The sequence below is a fragment of the Drosophila biarmipes genome, chromosome 2R (assembly GCF_025231255.1).
Source record: "Drosophila biarmipes strain raj3 chromosome 2R, RU_DBia_V1.1, whole genome shotgun sequence".
In the NCBI taxonomy this organism is placed as follows: Eukaryota; Metazoa; Arthropoda; class Insecta; order Diptera; family Drosophilidae; genus Drosophila; species Drosophila biarmipes.
Window position 1 is genome coordinate 14,298,529 of NC_066615.1, and position 17,845 is coordinate 14,316,373.

The 17,845-nt window shown below is 47.2% G+C and overlaps 2 protein-coding genes across 53 annotated transcripts; one reads left to right on the forward strand and one right to left on the reverse strand.

Moving 5' to 3' along the window:
* Window positions 1-2,196: 2,196 nt before the first annotated feature.
* On the forward strand, window positions 2,197-14,972 carry LOC108036915 (titin). Of its 50 annotated transcripts, none has more exons than XM_050887702.1 (6): window positions 2,197-4,352; window positions 4,476-4,742; window positions 4,874-4,941; window positions 5,005-5,066; window positions 5,125-6,713; window positions 11,586-14,972. In XM_050887702.1, exons 1-6 carry the CDS (start codon window positions 2,796-2,798, stop codon window positions 14,805-14,807), a joined length of 6,765 nt encoding a protein of 2,254 aa, XP_050743659.1. In that variant the 5' UTR covers window positions 2,197-2,795; the 3' UTR covers window positions 14,808-14,972. The 50 variants fall into 50 exon arrangements, with proteins under 50 accessions (XP_050743659.1, XP_050743656.1, XP_050743658.1 ...); XM_050887699.1 differs by having other exon boundaries at window positions 2,199-4,352; window positions 5,125-7,409; XM_050887701.1 differs by having other exon boundaries at window positions 2,199-4,352; window positions 5,125-7,235.
* Window positions 14,973-15,164: 192 nt separating this feature from the next.
* Window positions 15,165-17,761, reverse strand: LOC108036471 (vesicular inhibitory amino acid transporter). Of its 3 annotated transcripts, none has more exons than XM_050887709.1 (3): window positions 17,622-17,761; window positions 16,915-17,183; window positions 15,165-16,842 (listed from the first exon to the last, which is right to left on the reverse strand). In XM_050887709.1, exons 2-3 carry the CDS (start codon window positions 17,097-17,099, stop codon window positions 15,546-15,548), a joined length of 1,482 nt encoding a protein of 493 aa, XP_050743666.1. In that variant the 5' UTR covers window positions 17,100-17,183; window positions 17,622-17,761; the 3' UTR covers window positions 15,165-15,545. The 3 variants fall into 3 exon arrangements, with proteins under 3 accessions (XP_050743666.1, XP_050743665.1, XP_016968136.1); XM_050887708.1 differs by having other exon boundaries at window positions 16,915-17,563; XM_017112647.3 differs by having other exon boundaries at window positions 16,915-17,761.
* Between the last annotated feature and the right edge of the window lie 84 nt (window positions 17,762-17,845).

Genomic DNA, 17,845 nt, shown 5'->3' on the forward strand with positions numbered 1-17,845 from the left:
TGCTGCCCGTAATCATTACAATTCATCCGCCGCCGTAACTTTTAATTGTTTTTAATTTTTTCGAGCTACAAGTGAATAAAATACTCGCCATGCTACGTGACTGGGCTCCTCTTCATGCCCATATGGGCATCGGTTGAGTCGGTTTTGGATATTCCGGCGTCAGAGAATGTCGTTTGCAAGTCTGCCCTAAAAGTGCATTGAGCAATGGATGGGGCGCAGCAGGCTGTAAAAAAACATTTTCGGAGATCTCGACATTTCGGCCAACTGGCTGCCAAATAAGGGCTGGCATGGACACGTTACCTTGATGTGCATTTCGGCTTATTGTTAAATTAAAATAAATTGAACTTGAGGCTGTGCGACGGCCGAAACTTGCGCATAAATTGCGAGCACGCCTCTCAGAATTCAATTTCAATTCCAAGGAAACGCTGTGAGATGAGAGCTCAGATGTCATCATCATCCCCACACTCGATACAGCGATCTCCCTAATTAGTCAGTCGGTCCCCACTCTTTTCTGTTCCCAACGCACTGGCATAGTTTCCAATTGCCATTTGATCTGAATTGCAGCGTGCTCCAGATCCAGATTGCAATTTTATGCCCATGCCCATGCCCATGCCCATACCCATTCCCAGGTCGATTGTGTGTGCGGTGAATTGGTAAGCAGGTTCCACTGTGGCTGCTTTTATTTTCCACTTTAATTTTGCATTTGTGTCTTACTTCTATTTGTGTGATTTTATTTTGTGTACCCGGCCAGCAAACAAGTTTTGATTGCTTTTGGCTTCGCATGAAAATGAGCTTCGGCGGTGCGCGGTGCTCGTTGCTCATACGCCGCGTATGACGTCAGTTTCGCATTAAGCAAGAATTGGGCTTTGCTTTTCTTAATAGCTCGACTCGCCCGGCTTGGAGGTCACATGGGGTTCTTTTTCATTATGCAGCTGATCTATTGCACGCCCCTTTTGGACATATCCACTTCCAGATGCTTCTCATTGGCACCCACCCAGAGGCCGTTAAAAATCAATTGGGCCATTGGGAGTGTATCGGGGCAGCACTATGGCGAATAAATCTTGATCTTAACGTGGCTTACTCAGCTCCGGCGGAGCTACGCCCACGTAGCGTCCGGCTAGACGATCTCTGAAAAAGTATGTACAAACATGGCCAGTATGCGCTGACTAATCCGTCTTCGATGCTATTCAAATTTAATTGTGCATCCGACAGACACCGCCGTTAGAGTCCGGCCTAATTTGGCTTGCCAATTTCGAATTTAGTGCCAATATTATTTGAGGAGACTGTTTGCTACGCAGGCGCACGCCCTGGAAGTTCGTGCTGCTCTGTTTTGTGTACCTGACGAGCTCAAACAGAAAGACCGCCGGCATCGGGCGTCGGGCAGCAAACATCAGACATCTGTTTGTTTTGTTTTTATTGGCACTTTCACAAAAGATCGATGCGGTGTGCGTGCGGTTTTTATTGGCTTATTGAACTCGATCTTCGTGGCAGACCGGGCCAGGGGCGGATCTGCGTTTCTGGTGGGAAGAACTTTATTAAATTGTTTATTGATATTCGGGAAGTGTGCTAAAGATATTCGATTCATTGACTTTGGGGACGGTGTATTTGAAAGTCTTCGAGGATATCCCGGTTTCTTAGAATTTTTCTATTGAATTGGTTTGGAAAAGATTGGTGGTTATATTAGGAGTGTTATGAAGATTTTTTGGAGCACTTATACAGAATGGTGGATTAGATTGGAAAAACACTACGAAAATATTTAGGGCGTAGAGAGTTTTGGAGAAATTGTTGGATATATCAGAAGTGCTGTGGTAATGTCTTGCGAAACTAATGCAGGTTGTTCCACTGGCTTTCGTTCCTTTGGAATGGAACTAGCCTTAGAAAAAACAACAGGGTAAAAGAACTTTAATTTGGTTCCCTTCTCGGAGAGATTGTTGGTCTTATTAGGAGTGTTATAAAGATTTCTTTGGCAAACTAACCCATTGGATCCACACCTGTAGCGGCCTACGCATCCGTCGGAATACGAAACCTACGCTGGCCTGGCTTTAACTTTTTGCCTTTTGCGAAGGCGTCTTGCCTCTCGCTCGCGCCAACGGCGGAAAGCCCAGAAAACGCTTCTGTCGGCGCCGCTGCTGCCGCTTTCAGCCGGCAGCGCACAGATAGTCGGTCGAAAGCAGCTCCAGACGCGATCAGTACGTTTTGAGTTGTGCTTCGCGACGGTTGGTGATCTTACAAGTGCTCCGAACACGAACAGTGCCCGCGGTCTCTCGGTTTTGGCGTTTATTTTTTGGCTCTGCATCTGTATCTGTATCTCGATCGGCTCCAAACCGCCTGCATCCGTGAACCTCTCTCTTCCCACCTTTCGGGCGTAAGCGAGTGAGTGTGCGAGTTGTGAGCAAGAGTGCTAAGCTTTTTGCTCACACGTCTAACGGTTGCCAAAGTGTGCGTGTGCTGGGGCCTTAACTTGAACTATGGTCCGCCTGTTCGTGTGCGTCTAATAAATATATTTATTTAAAAATAAGTATTTCGACATTCCGTCGTGGAAACTATGTGACACACCAGTCCAGAGATCCCAACAACCACGTCCCATTCACATACGCGACACATTATTAAAAAGCCATTCGAGTGCCGAAACCAACGAAGCGAGCAATAATTGTGATTAATAACAACGAAACAAACGAATACCGACCGTAAATTAGCCACATAAGGCCAGTCAAATAGCTATAGTCCAGCCAGGTGCATTATTCACGGCTCCCAAACAGTGATTACCTCATCTTTGCCAGCGCTCCGCCAGCAAAATGGTATCAAAAAGCAGTAAAAAGAAACAAGTGTCTCAGCAGCAGACGACGACTTCGCAGTCGCAAACGTCTCAGTCTCAGACGCCGCCGCCAGCAACATCGACCACAACATCAACGTCGTCGGCCGAGGCCACGAAGCTTACCAAAAAACTGGGTCCCGATGCGTTCGCCACTCTGAGCATCAGCAAGAGCTCCAGTTCCATGCAGCACGAATCGGTGACGTACGATGAGCCCGTGGCCAGCACTTCGGGTGCTTCGCTGCCGGCGGCAGGAGTCAGGAGCTACAGCAGCCGGAGCCAGAGCCAGAGCAAGAGCAAGGCCTCCTCCCAGTCGCACTCCTTATACACAGAGCAATCTCAGTCCCAGCTGCAGTCGGAACAGTACAGCAGCAAGATCTCCCGGGATTATGCCAACCAGAAGATCATCTCGTCAATTGATCTGCTCGAAAGTGAGAAGAAAGAGCCAGTATTCTCGGTGCCCATCGAAGTGGTGGAGATCGTAACGCCCACGCTATCCGTCTCCGCCAGCGGGGGCAGTGTCTCGAAAATGTTCACGTCCTCCTCGCAGCAGCAGGCTAGCAGCTCCAGCTCATACTTCCAAGCCACAACCAGTTCCAGCCGGAGCGCCAACGAAATGCTGATTGCGAGCGAGAGCGCCGATACGGCTACCGGTATGACATCATCCGGGCCGAGGAAACAGGTTGGCTTCGATACGGACACCAAGACAGTGACAAACACGAGCAGCACTAGCAACATCAGCAGCAGTAAGAGCACAAACACAAATACTAATATCAACGCAAACACAAACATCAACATCAGCAGCAGCAATGTGAGCGAATCTCAGAGCGTGCCAAAGCTGCCAGCGAGCGGAACAGCTGATCCCACAGCTCCCACATCGGTGACGTTGCAAGGCTACCCCGAACCGGTTGCCGCGTCGTCTGGCGCGACCACAACAAAGGCGACGTCATCGACGAGACGCAACGATAAACTGGAAGTGGCCAGCGCAGACACAGCTGTTGATAGAGCTACGTCATCGTCATCGTCAGTGGTCGACAAAAAGTCCAGCAAAGAGGTCAGTGAGAGTACCGTCCTCAAAAGCTCGAGCAGCAGCAAACAATCGAAGAGCTCGTCCAAGAAGGAGGTATACGATGTGAAGACCAAGACCTGGACAGAGTACAGCGATGGCAGCTCCCAAGGACCCAGCAAGTCACGGCCGACCTTCGAGCGGTATGTGAGCAAGGAAACCGACGGCACCTCGAAAGTGACTTACAAGAAGAAGATATACGACAGACGCAACAATCGGTGGCGCGTGGTGGACGAACGGACGGTGGACAGTACCGCTGACACCGGCTATCCCGAAATAGTCGATGATGTCATTAATACAACAAGAACCACTTACACCACCAAGGTGTACGACACGAAGCTCGGCAAGTGGACTGTTGTGGACGAGAAGTCGTTCACTGATACGAAAGCTTTCGTGCCCAATGACATTGCTCGTGAAATCGAGAAAGATAATACCGATGTTGCAAACATAACGACTACAACGGAGGTAACGAAGGTAAGTCATTGCTTGTGCGTGCCTGCGTGTGGGCGTTCATTAGACTCTCCCAAAAGCAGAAACCGCAGACGAAAGTTTCGTGGGTGTGTGTTGAATTTTGATTCTAAGAAATTTTCCCTTTAGATTTTCGATGCAAGCATCAACGATTGGCGAGTTTTGGACGAGAAGGTGCACACAGATGTCATTGAGAAGATCGTAGAGGCTCCCAAAAAGACCATATACGTGGATGAATTTGTGGAGATTGAGAAGAACACGTCAATTTCGGAGAACAATGAGAACATAACCCTGAACTTAAAAGAGACATCGAAACACAAAAATATTACCGAAAATATTTATGATGAAATCGATTATGTACGCACTGATAAGCAACGCCTAGACGACTCAAGAACCGTGAGTAGATTAGTTAAGAGAACAAATCAAAGATTTCTAAAATACTAGTTCACAAGAAATATTAGTTTATTGTTTACTTTAATTTCGAATAATACCACAAACTTATAATTTTTAATTCTGTACCTTACCAGCGTGGAGTTGCAAGAAACAAGTCAACAACGCATAGTGAAAGATGCATCTGTGAAATCTGCACATGCGGGTAAGTTTTTTGAGTCCCAAATACTTTGGTTTTTGCTTGCTTAAAGCTGAACGATCATTTTAGGCGACATCATTGCTCAAGCAGTACAACGAAATCCTCAGAAAAAACGATTATTCAAACCGATGGCAAGTGGAATTGTTAAAGTAAATAAATTGTTTTTTTACCCATTTCAAACTTCCACAGATAACGTCGACGAAGCATATACTAGGATACGTACTAATACATGGTCGAAAGAAGACAGTAAAAACATTCCCAAGCAAAACGAAGACATTCTAGTGGACTACATAGTCATAAAAAAACCGGAAGACAATTTAAGACCAGAAGGAGACTTTATAGTTCCACCGAAAGAGCCATATAAGCCGGGAGAAAAACGAGAGAAAATTGTGCATACCGATAACCTTCGTACAGAAGGAGAAATGACCTTCGTAGAGAGGGAGGAATATCAATACGCTGTCCGCCCGGGATATGTCAAGCCCACAGATAACCTTAAGCCCGAGGGCGAGTTTTATAGTCCAGAAAAACAAAAATATCAACCGGGAGATCGACCAACTCAGGTTCGACACCAAGACAACCTTAAGACAGAAGGCGAGTTTTACACTCCCGAGAAACCGGGATACACTCCAGCCGATCGCCTACAGCAAAAGAAACCCGTGGATAACCTTAAACCGGAGGGAGACTTTTCTTCTCCTGAAAAACCCATATACAGACCTGCTGAGAAACCTGAAAAAATAATACGCAATGATAATTTGCGGACTGAAGGCGAAATGACATTTGTGGAAAGAGAGGAATATCAATATGTTAAAAGACCGGAACAAGTTAAGCCTACAGATAACTTACGACCGGAGGGTGAATTTTTCAGTCCTGAAAAACCACAATATGCTCCAGGTGAACGTCCATCTCAAGTACGTCCTGTTGACAATCTAAAGCCAGAAGGTGATTTCTACGCTCCTGAACAACCAGGGTTTCGACCAGCGGAGAGGCCAGTTCAAACCAAACCAAAGGACAATCTTAAACCAGAAGGGGAATTCGTAAAGCCTGAGAAACAAGTTTATAAACCTGCCGATAGAACTGAAAAAATTATTCGGACAGATAATCTTCGCACGGAAGGCGAAATGACATTTGTTGAGAGGGAGGAATATCAGTATGTGGTGCGTCCTGAGCAAGTAAAACCATCTGACAATCTAAAACAGGAAGGAGAATTCTACAGTCCTGAGAAGCCGAAGTACAAGCCAGGTGAAAGACCTTCTCAAGTCAGGCCAGAGGACAATCTTAGACCAGAGGGAGAGTTCTACACACCGGATAAGCCAGGATTCAGGCCTGCTGAACGACCTGTGCAGAAGAAGCCGGAGGACAATCTTAAGCCTGAGGGAGATTTCTACAGCCCTGAGAAACCGAAGTACAAGCCAGGTGAAAGACCTACTCAGGTCAGGCCAGAGGACAATCTTAGACCAGAAGGTGAGTTCTACACACCGGAGAAGCCAGGATTCAGGCCTGCTGAGCGACCGGTGCAGAAGAAGCCGGAGGACAATCTTAAACCCGAAGGCGAGTTTGTCAAGCCGGAGAAGCAAGTTTACAAACCTGCTGAGAAAACTGAAAGAATTATTCGAAAGGATAATCTTCGCTCGGAAGGCGAGATGACGTTTGTTGAAAGGGAAGAATATCAATACGTCGTTCGACCTGACCAAGTAAAACCATCTGACAATCTTAAGCCTGAGGGAGATTTCTACAGCCCTGAGAAACCGAAGTACAAGCCAGGTGAAAGACCTACTCAGGTCAGGCCAGAGGACAATCTTAGACCAGAAGGTGAGTTCTACACACCGGAGAAGCCAGGATTTAGGCCTGCTGAGCGACCTGTACAGAAGAAGCCGGAGGACAATCTTAAGCCCGAGGGAGAGTTCTACAGCCCTGAAAAACCGAAGTACAAGCCAGGTGAAAGACCTAGTCAGGTCAGGCCAGAGGACAATCTTAGACCAGAAGGTGAGTTCTACACACCGGAGAAGCCAGGATTCAGGCCTGCTGAGCGACCGGTGCAGAAGATGCCGGAGGACAATCTTAAACCCGAAGGCGAGTTTGTCAAGCCGGAGAAGCAAGTTTACAAACCTGCTGAGAAAACTGAAAGAATTATTCGAAAGGATAATCTTCGCTCGGAAGGCGAGATGACGTTTGTTGAAAGGGAAGAATATCAATACGTCGTTCGACCTGACCAAGTAAAACCATCTGACAATCTTAAGCCCGAGGGAGATTTTTACAGTCCAGAGAAACCGAAGTACAAGCCAGGTGAAAGACCTTCTCAAGTCAGGCCAGAGGACAATCTTAGACCAGAGGGAGAGTTCTACACACCGGAGAAGCCAGGATTCAGGCCTGCTGAGCGACCTGTGCAGAAGAAGCCGGAGGACAATCTTAAGCCCGAGGGAGATTTTTACAGCCCTGAGAAACCGAAGTACAAGCCAGGTGAAAGACCTACTCAGGTCAGGCCAGAAGACAATCTTAGACCAGAAGGTGAGTTCTACACACCGGAGAAGCCAGGATTCAGGCCTGCTGAGCGACCTGTGCAGAAAAAACCGGAGGACAATCTTAAGCCCGAGGGAGATTTTTACAGCCCTGAGAAGCCGACGTACAGGCCAGGTGAAAGACCGTCTCAAGTCCGGCCAGAAGACAATCTCAGACCAGAGGGTGAGTTCTACACACCGGAGAAGCCAGGATTTAAGCCCGCTGAGAGACCCGTGCAGAAGAAGCCCCAGGACAATCTTAAACCCGAAGGAGAGTTTGTCAAGCCGGAGAAGCAAGTTTACAAACCTGCTGAGAAAACTGAAAGAATTATTCGAAAGGATAATCTTCGCTCGGAAGGCGAGATGACGTTTGTTGAAAGGGAAGAATATCAATATGTCGTTCGACCTGACCAAGTAAAACCATCTGACAATCTAAAACCGGAAGGAGAATTCTACAGTCCTGAGAAGCCGAAGTACAAGCCAGGTGAAAGACCTTCTCAAGTCAGGCCAGAGGACAATCTTAGACCAGAGGGAGAGTTCTACACACCGGAGAAGCCAGGATTCAGGCCTGCTGAGCGACCTGTGCAGAAGAAGCCGGAGGACAATCTTAAGCCCGAGGGAGATTTCTACAGCCCTGAGAAACCGAAGTACAAGCCAGGTGAAAGACCTACTCAGGTCAGGCCAGAGGACAATCTTAGACCAGAAGGTGAGTTCTACACACCGGAGAAGCCAGGATTCAGGCCTGCTGAGCGACCGGTGCAGAAGAAGCCGGAGGACAATCTTAAACCCGAAGGCGAGTTTGTCAAGCCGGAGAAGCAAGTTTACAAACCTGCTGAGAAAACTGAAAGAATTATTCGAAAAGATAATCTTCGCTCGGAAGGCGAGATGACGTTTGTTGAAAGGGAAGAATATCAATATGTCGTTCGACCTGACCAAGTAAAACCATCTGACAATCTAAAACCGGAAGGAGAATTCTACAGTCCTGAGAAGCCGAAGTACAAGCCAGGTGAAAGACCTTCTCAAGTCAGGCCAGAGGACAATCTTAGACCAGAGGGAGAGTTCTACACACCGGAGAAGCCAGGATTCAGGCCTGCTGAGCGACCTGTGCAGAAGAAGCCGGTGGACAATCTTAAGCCCGAGGGAGATTTCTACAGCCCTGACAAGCCGACGTACAAGCCAGGTGAAAGACCGTCTCAAGTCCGGCCAGAAGACAATCTCAGACCAGAGGGTGAGTTCTACACACCGGAGAAGCCAGGATTTAAGCCCGCTGAGAGACCCGTGCAGAAGAAGCCCCAGGACAATCTTAAACCCGAAGGCGAGTTTGTCAAGCCGGAGAAGCAAGTTTACAAACCTGCTGAGAAAACTGAAAGAATTATTCGAAAGGATAATCTTCGCTCGGAAGGCGAGATGACGTTTGTTGAAAGGGAAGAATATCAATATGTCGTTCGACCTGACCAAGTAAAACCATCTGACAATCTAAAACCGGAAGGAGAATTCTACAGTCCTGAGAAACCGAAGTACAAGCCAGGTGAAAGACCTTCTCAAGTCAGGCCAGAGGACAATCTTAGACCAGAGGGAGAGTTCTACACACCGGAGAAGCCAGGATTCAGGCCTGCTGAGCGACCTGTGCAGAAGAAGCCGGAGGACAATCTTAAGCCCGAGGGAGATTTCTACAGCCCTGAGAAACCGAAGTACAAGCCAGGTGAAAGACCTACTCAGGTCAGGCCAGAGGACAATCTTAGACCAGAAGGTGAGTTCTACACACCGGAGAAGCCAGGATTCAGGCCTGCTGAGCGACCGGTGCAGAAGAAGCCGGAGGACAATCTTAAACCCGAAGGCGAGTTTGTCAAGCCGGAGAAGCAAGTTTACAAACCTGCTGAGAAAACTGAAAGAATTATTCGAAAGGATAATCTTCGCTCGGAAGGCGAGATGACGTTTGTTGAAAGGGAAGAATATCAATATGTCGTTCGACCTGACCAAGTAAAACCATCTGACAATCTAAAACCGGAAGGAGAATTCTACAGTCCTGAGAAGCCGAAGTACAAGCCAGGTGAAAGACCTTCTCAAGTCAGGCCAGAGGACAATCTTAGACCAGAGGGAGAGTTCTACACACCGGAGAAGCCAGGATTCAGGCCTGCTGAGCGACCTGTGCAGAAGAAGCCGGTGGACAATCTTAAGCCCGAGGGAGATTTCTACAGCCCTGACAAGCCGACGTACAAGCCAGGTGAAAGACCGTCTCAAGTCCGGCCAGAAGACAATCTCAGACCAGAGGGTGAGTTCTACACACCGGAGAAGCCAGGATTTAAGCCCGCTGAGAGACCCGTGCAGAAGAAGCCCCAGGACAATCTTAAACCCGAAGGCGAGTTTGTCAAGCCGGAGAAGCAAGTTTACAAACCTGCTGAGAAAACTGAAAGAATTATTCGAAAGGATAATCTTCGCTCGGAAGGCGAGATGACGTTTGTTGAAAGGGAAGAATATCAATATGTCGTTCGACCTGACCAAGTAAAACCATCTGACAATCTAAAACCGGAAGGAGAATTCTACAGTCCTGAGAAACCGAAGTACAAGCCAGGTGAAAGACCTTCTCAAGTCAGGCCAGAGGACAATCTTAGACCAGAGGGAGAGTTCTACACACCGGAGAAGCCAGGATTCAGGCCTGCTGAGCGACCTGTGCAGAAGAAGCCGGAGGACAATCTTAAGCCCGAGGGAGATTTCTACAGCCCTGAGAAACCGAAGTACAAGCCAGGTGAAAGACCTACTCAGGTCAGGCCAGAGGACAATCTTAGACCAGAAGGTGAGTTCTACACACCGGAGAAGCCAGGATTCAGGCCTGCTGAGCGACCGGTGCAGAAGAAGCCGGAGGACAATCTTAAACCCGAAGGCGAGTTTGTCAAGCCGGAGAAGCAAGTTTACAAACCTGCTGAGAAAACTGAAAGAATTATTCGAAAGGATAATCTTCGCTCGGAAGGCGAGATGACGTTTGTTGAAAGGGAAGAATATCAATATGTCGTTCGACCTGACCAAGTAAAACCATCTGACAATCTAAAACCGGAAGGAGAATTCTACAGTCCTGAGAAACCGAAGTACAAGCCAGGTGAAAGACCTTCTCAAGTCAGGCCAGAGGACAATCTTAGACCAGAGGGAGAGTTCTACACACCGGAGAAGCCAGGATTCAGGCCTGCTGAGCGACCTGTGCAGAAGAAGCCGGAGGACAATCTTAAGCCCGAGGGAGATTTCTACAGCCCTGAGAAACCGAAGTACAAGCCAGGTGAAAGACCTACTCAGGTCAGGCCAGAAGACAATCTTAGACCAGAAGGTGAGTTCTACACACCGGAGAAGCCAGGATTCAGGGCTGCTGAACGACCTGTGCAGAAGAAGCCGGAGGACAATCTTAAGCCTGAGGGAGATTTCTATAGCCCTGAGAAACCGAAGTACAAGCCAGGTGAAAGACCTACTCAGGTCAGGCCAGAGGACAATCTTAGACCAGAAGGTGAGTTCTACACACTGGAGAAGCCAGAATTCAGGCCTGCTGAGCGACCGGTGCAGAAGAAGCCGGAGGACAATCTTAAACCCGAAGGCGAGTTTGTCAAGCCGGAGAAGCAAGTTTACAAACCTGCTGAGAAAACTGAAAGAATTATTCGAAAGGATAATCTTCGCTCGGAAGGCGAGATGACGTTTGTTGAAAGGGAAGAATATCAATATGTCGTTCGACCTGACCAAGTAAAACCATCTGACAATCTAAAACCGGAAGGAGAATTCTACAGTCCTGAGAAGCCGAAGTACAAGCCAGGTGAAAGACCTTCTCAAGTCAGGCCAGAGGACAATCTTAGACCAGAGGGAGAGTTCTACACACCGGAGAAGCCAGGATTCAGGCCTGCTGAGCGACCTGTGCAGAAGAAGCCGGAGGACAATCTTAAGCCCGAGGGAGATTTTTACAGCCCTGAGAAACCGAAGTACAAGCCAGGTGAAAGACCTACTCAGGTCAGGCCAGAGGACAATCTTAGACCAGAAGGTGAGTTCTACACACCGGAGAAGCCAGGATTTAGGCCTGCTGAGCGACCTGTACAGAAGAAGCCGGAGGACAATCTTAAGCCCGAGGGAGAGTTCTACAGCCCTGAAAAACCGAAGTACAAGCCAGGTGAAAGACCTAGTCAGGTCAGGCCAGAGGACAATCTTAGACCAGAAGGTGAGTTCTACACACCGGAGAAGCCAGGATTCAGGCCTGCTGAGCGACCGGTGCAGAAGAAGCCGGAGGACAATCTTAAACCCGAAGGCGAGTTTGTCAAGCCGGAGAAGCAAGTTTACAAACCTGCTGAGAAAACTGAAAGAATTATTCGAAAGGATAATCTTCGCTCGGAAGGCGAGATGACGTTTGTTGAAAGGGAAGAATATCAATATGTCGTTCGACCTGACCAAGTAAAACCATCTGACAATCTAAAACCGGAAGGAGAATTCTACAGTCCTGAGAAACCGAAGTACAAGCCAGGTGAAAGACCTTCTCAAGTCAGGCCAGAGGACAATCTCAGACCAGAGGGTGACTTTTACACACCGGAGAAGCCAGGATTCAGGCCTGCTGAGCGAGCGGTGCAAAAAAAACCAGATGATAACTTAAAGCAGGAAGGAGACTTTTACAGTCCTGAAAGGGAACCATATAGGCCTGGGGAACGTCCATCCCAAATTCGACCTGAGGATAACTTGAGACCAGAAGGAAATTTCTATGCTCCAGAAAAGCCAGGATATAAGGCAGGAGAACGACCGGTACCGAAAAAACCCGTTGATAATCTGAGGCCCGAAGGAGAGTTTGTTAAGCCAGAAAAACAGGTTTATAAACCTGCGGAAAAATCTGAGAAAATTATTCAAAAGGACAACTTACGTACGGAAGGCGAAATGACCTTTGTGAAGAAAACAGAGTATCAGTATATTATTCGACCTGAGCAAGTAAAACCAACTGACAACCTGAAACCTGAAGGCGAGTTCTACAGTCCCGAAAAATCTAAGTTCCAACCAGCTGAGCGAGTTACCGTTGTGAGGCAAAAGGATAACTTAAAAGTGGAAGGAGAGTTCTATGTCCAAGAAAAAGAGGACTTTAAGCCTGCTGAAAGACCTAAACAGAAGAAACCTCATGACAATTTAAAACCAGAGGGTGAGATTATTATCCCAGAAAAGGTAGAGTATAAGCCTGCCGATAAAGTGACAAGAGTTGTTCATAAGGACAATCTTCGCAGTGAAGGAGATATGACTTTTACTGAAAAAACTGAGTACCAGCGTGTTGTAAGGCCTACTCCAGTAAAACCAGAAGATAACTTGAAAAGTACTGGTAAGCTTTACGTACCTGAAAAACCAACTATTACAAATGGTGAACGACCAGAACCGGTTCGGCCTAAAGATAATCTGAAACCTGAAGGCGTAATGTACACTCCCAAGAAACCGCAATATGAACCTGCTTCCCGCCCGGAGCAGAAGAAATATGCCGATAACTTGAAACCAGAGGGTAAAATGCACATCCCAGAGAAAGAAGGGTACCGGCCCGCAGATAAAGTAAAGACGGTTATTAGAAAAGACAATTTAAGAACCGAGGGTGAAATGACTTTCACCCAAAAGGAGGAATATCATCATGTAAAAAGACCAGAGCAAGTAAAACCAAACGATAACTTAAAAGTTGAAGGCGAATTTTACACACCCAATAAGACTGCCTTTAGGCCCGCTGAACGACCCACCCAAAAGAAACCAAGGGACAACCTTAAACCAGAGGGTGAATTCTATAAAAGGACCGACCGAACCGAGACCGATAGCGCGACAGTTACAGAATCCATTAGAAGAGAAACGCCTAAGCGACCTGTTGACAATTTGAAGTTAGAAGGTTCGATGACAGTAACCAGAAGGGATGATTATAAAACCACGGCCAATAACACCATTGATAGAACTCAACGTACCCAAAAAATCAACCACAACAGTTCATCTATTACATTAGGAAGTGATACTACAATCCGCAAAACAACAAATCAAATGAACTATGTATCCGGAAAGGACGCCGTCAAACAAGTCGATTCCAACAGCCAAAACCCAGTGGACGGTCTTATTGTTGTATCTACAACAAAAGTTACTACTGTGGTAGGAGGGCGTCACAAGAAAGAACCAGAAACTGAGTATGTCAAGAGACCAGCAAAGATAAACGTGATAGAAAATGTTGCCAAGAATACTACAACGACAAACATCGAGAATACTCAAAACATTCACAAAGAAACTACGTCCATGCAAAGAAACCATAACTTAGTCCATAACGCAGCTTTGACTTCCGAAAATATTGCTTCTGAAACAAATCGTAGACATATAACCGATAATATTACCGGAAGAAATGTGACTAGCAGCGTATCGGAGAATTCGACTTCCCTAGAAGTGTCGGGAAGAAATGTATCTAGCAACATCATTGGCGAATCAAGCACCCGTATGGTTTCTGGAAGAAATGTTTCTAATAACATCATTGGTGATACCACAAGCAGAGTGCTGTCTGGTAGTACTGCGAAACAAAACATCAGTGACGATTCCCCAACAAGAGTGGTATCAGGAGGTCGAATTTCCAGCAATAACATTGTAGGAAACCCATCCTCGCAAATGACCACTTCGAAGCACTTCCATCACCGAAAAAGTGAGTTCTCATCGGAAGCCGATGTTTCGAATACTGTCTTTCATCGCAAAAACATAACCAGCGATTCCAATGCAGCCAATGGCAGCCTCACATCTAATGGAAAGATGCAGCGGAAGAGCATACTAAATCTGCACGAACCATCCTACAGCACCACCACCCATGGCGGGGAACGTCAAAGTTACAGCAGCATCCATCGCCAGAATCGAGACTCTGATGCGAATTCCACTTTCACGAGCGAACGTAGAACCTGCAACGTGCATAAAGAGAACAGGGAGCACAACGTTAAGAACTCATCCTCAACCTCAATGTCTCGCATAATTTCTGGTGGGGCCACCGGAACTGAACTGAACAGATCGAATGTCGAACGGTCGACGGTGACACGCACCCAAGTTTTGAGGGGTGGCATCGATTTTCCCTCCCAATCTCACTCACACTCCGGAAGCCATGCGACCCGTCATCGAGCAAGTCAGCATGTGTCTAGCTTGGGCGGTGGCATCGATTTCCCCTCCTACAGTGCTCCTGCTCACGGGCACACCGAGCGTGTGGTTACCCGCCGTGGAAATCAGTCCTCAATTAGCCTGGGCAACGACAAGTTTACCGGCTCCAGTTTGTACAAGAGCGAATACATTACTGCCCCAAAAACGACGTGTGCTGTGCATAAGATTAAACAAGGTGCATTCCAACATACCAGGAGTACTCAAGAACACAAGTTCTTCAAGACCTCAAACTAACAAAGTCACCCCACGAGTATATATATATATCTTTTGATTTACTAATAAACATATCCCATATAAATAATATTCTAAGCTTCCATGACAATATACGTTTTATACAATATACAAACCAATCCGAAATAAAAACTAACAATAAATACAATCTTTTGACACAAAGAAGAATTTATGTTATTTCTGGGCCAAGATGGGGTTTTTGTTTTAAGGATCAACTGGAGATGATGTCTTTATTGAAAGTTTAAAATATGCTAGTGTCGTTTTAAGGGCTAGTATGTAAAAGTAACTGTATATTTAAACGTTAAAAAAATCCGCTCGGCTATATATAAACAATGAGTTCTATCTATAACATACTCGTAATTTCGTTTTGTATTTGTATAATGGTGTACATTGCAGTTTATTGTTTTTCTCTGTTCAATTTGTCTATATCTTATATAATGCATATCAACACAATAAATATTTCTCTTCTCATATTCGTACTTATGCATATTTAAATATTCATCGATTTTCTTATATAATACGTTGTATATATCATAAATCATTATTATTTTTGTTTGGAAGACATTTTTTCGCTTGTTTGGAAGACATGCGTTTCGTTTCTTACTGACTAACATTATTCTTTTTAGTTTCGTCTCGAGTGAATGGTAAATCAATGGACAAAGCATCTGGAAGACTTGCCATGTCCAAAATTGCAAGAATTCATTAAATAAGAATCTCTAGGCTTGATAGTTCACATTCAATTTAAAATGGAAGACCGATTTCAAATGCGTTTATCAGGGCATTGCCCGAATCGTAAATTCCAATGACGCCAAAGAGCACGCCGAGCCCAATGATGAGGTAGTCTTTTGCTATTTCCTTCTGATCTAGCAGGTGACCCTTGATTTTGATGTGGAAATAACAAGGCCAGATAAAGCTAAGCATAGTGCCGGTGAAGCTGCCAATGAAACCCATCAGAATGGAGAAGTGGGGGATGAAGATGGCCATCAGGATGGTGGACACAATGACGCCGACGCGGAAGCCCAATCCCCAGACCTTCAGTTCCCCGTCCAGATTCCAGATGGTCGGAAATTTGGTCTTTGGCGGACCTCGAAAGAAGTTGCGCTCGAGCAACTCACAGGCAGCGTAGTATGGCAACGGGTAGCTAAGGAGGGCCTTGATGACCAGAAAGAAGTTCACCATGCCCTTGAAGCCCTGCGAGTGCAGATTGTTGGTGATCACCTGTTGCGTATCATTCTGGAAGGTCAGAAAGCAGATGTACCCGAATCCGGCCTTAAATACTGCAGCCGCGATGTGAGACCAGTCCAGCATCCAATTGAACTTGGAGCGGTCGATCATGTTGCCCTCGAGGGTGGGCAGAAAGATCTGGGAGGTGTACGAGAAGACAATCACACCCAGTGAGATGGGAAAGTTCTCCATGTCGATGCTGAAGCGGACCTTGGACCAGCCCCAGTCGCCGATCTGCAGCAGGCAATAGCCGAGAATCACGGCGTTTATCACGATGTGTGACATTGTACACCAGAACGAGAGGGTCGAGACCATTTTCAGTGATTTCAGAAAGCCCATGGGCAGCAAGAAGATGCCCACAAAGAGCATCCAGGACCGCGAGTCGAACGAGCCCTGTGGATACGTTCCGGCCAAAAGATCACCACACACCACCACGTAAAGGATGCAGGTCATCAGAAGCTCAATGAGCTGAGCGATACTAACAGCCCGGGCGCCCAATTTGGGGCCGAAGCATACTTTGGCAATTGCCACGTAACTGTCGCGCACTCTCACCATTTGTCCCGTTGCCGGATCCGGTTCATATAGGCACTGGACCAGGACCTTGCCCGTGTAGCAGCAGATGTGCGCTATTCCCACCATGGCCACGATGGCCCAATACCCTCCATGAAGTACAGCGAAGGGCAGTGATACGATAAACATGCCCTGGATGGCATTTGTCACGTTCCAGGCCGCCTGGAACTCGTCGATTTTGCAGCCGCCGCCACCTTCTCCCTCGCAGACGAATGAGCTTCCCTCCGAGGCGATGCTGCCTTGCCTGTGGAGGATGGGTTTACAGGTGATTAGGATGATTGACTTATAGAAGTGGCTACTCTGCAAGTGAACCTACCTAAAGCCATCTGTTTGCTGATACCTGCCGTCGTACTCATTAAAGGAGGTGCTCTGGTACTCGTTCCTGTACTCCCCATCGCCTCCGCCCCCTCCCTCGCTCTCGTTCGTCCAGCTACCGGCGTTCCGGAAGGGATTCGAGCTCATCTCGGTGGTCTGATCGCCGCCATCCATGCCCGCCTCCATGGCCTTGTGATGGCCCTGCTGGCTGTGGTGCTGCTGTGCGGTGCTGCCCGGCGGTTGCTCGTAGTCCTTGCGCTCTGGAATTTGCTGTCGGGCCGTTTGCACGGCCACATTGAGTATGTTTCTCAGGGGCGGCAATGGCGTGGCTTTCAATTTGGCTATGAATGACATGTTGGATGCTGGCTATAAACGGCTATGGCCCTGATGATGGTGGGATGGCTTATGGGGGTGGCGGTGGTGGTGGTGCTGCTGCCTGATGGCGGCGGCTGCGGTGGTGTCAAGAAGGCGTGCGAAGCTTATCGATTTTATCAGAATTTTCCTTAACAATTTCGTTGGCCTCCAGCTTCCGCAATGGTTCCCAAAATTTCTCTACCTTGGTCACATAAAGCTTAACAATCTAGAAAATAAAACTGAATTTTGTCTCAGATTTTTATGGGGGGGTTTGATTTCGTCTTCTTGGCGCCCTTCTGCACGAATGGAGCACGTTAATCATGCGATTCTCGGATACTTGCACATCCTGCTCACTCGAATCTCGGAGTCCAGTTTGGAAAACTAGCGAAAAACGGCCGAAACCAATGCGGAATTGAGTTGAAAAAGTGTTTTTTGAATTTTATGTAACGTGGGAAATCTGCGGCCGTGCGAACGAGAAAAGAAAATCTTTGCACTCCAACCTGATGGAACTGGCAGTGCGCAGGCTCCGGTCGTGTATATATCGGGTGGCTGTGTCAGTGTCATATGGTCACGGTCCA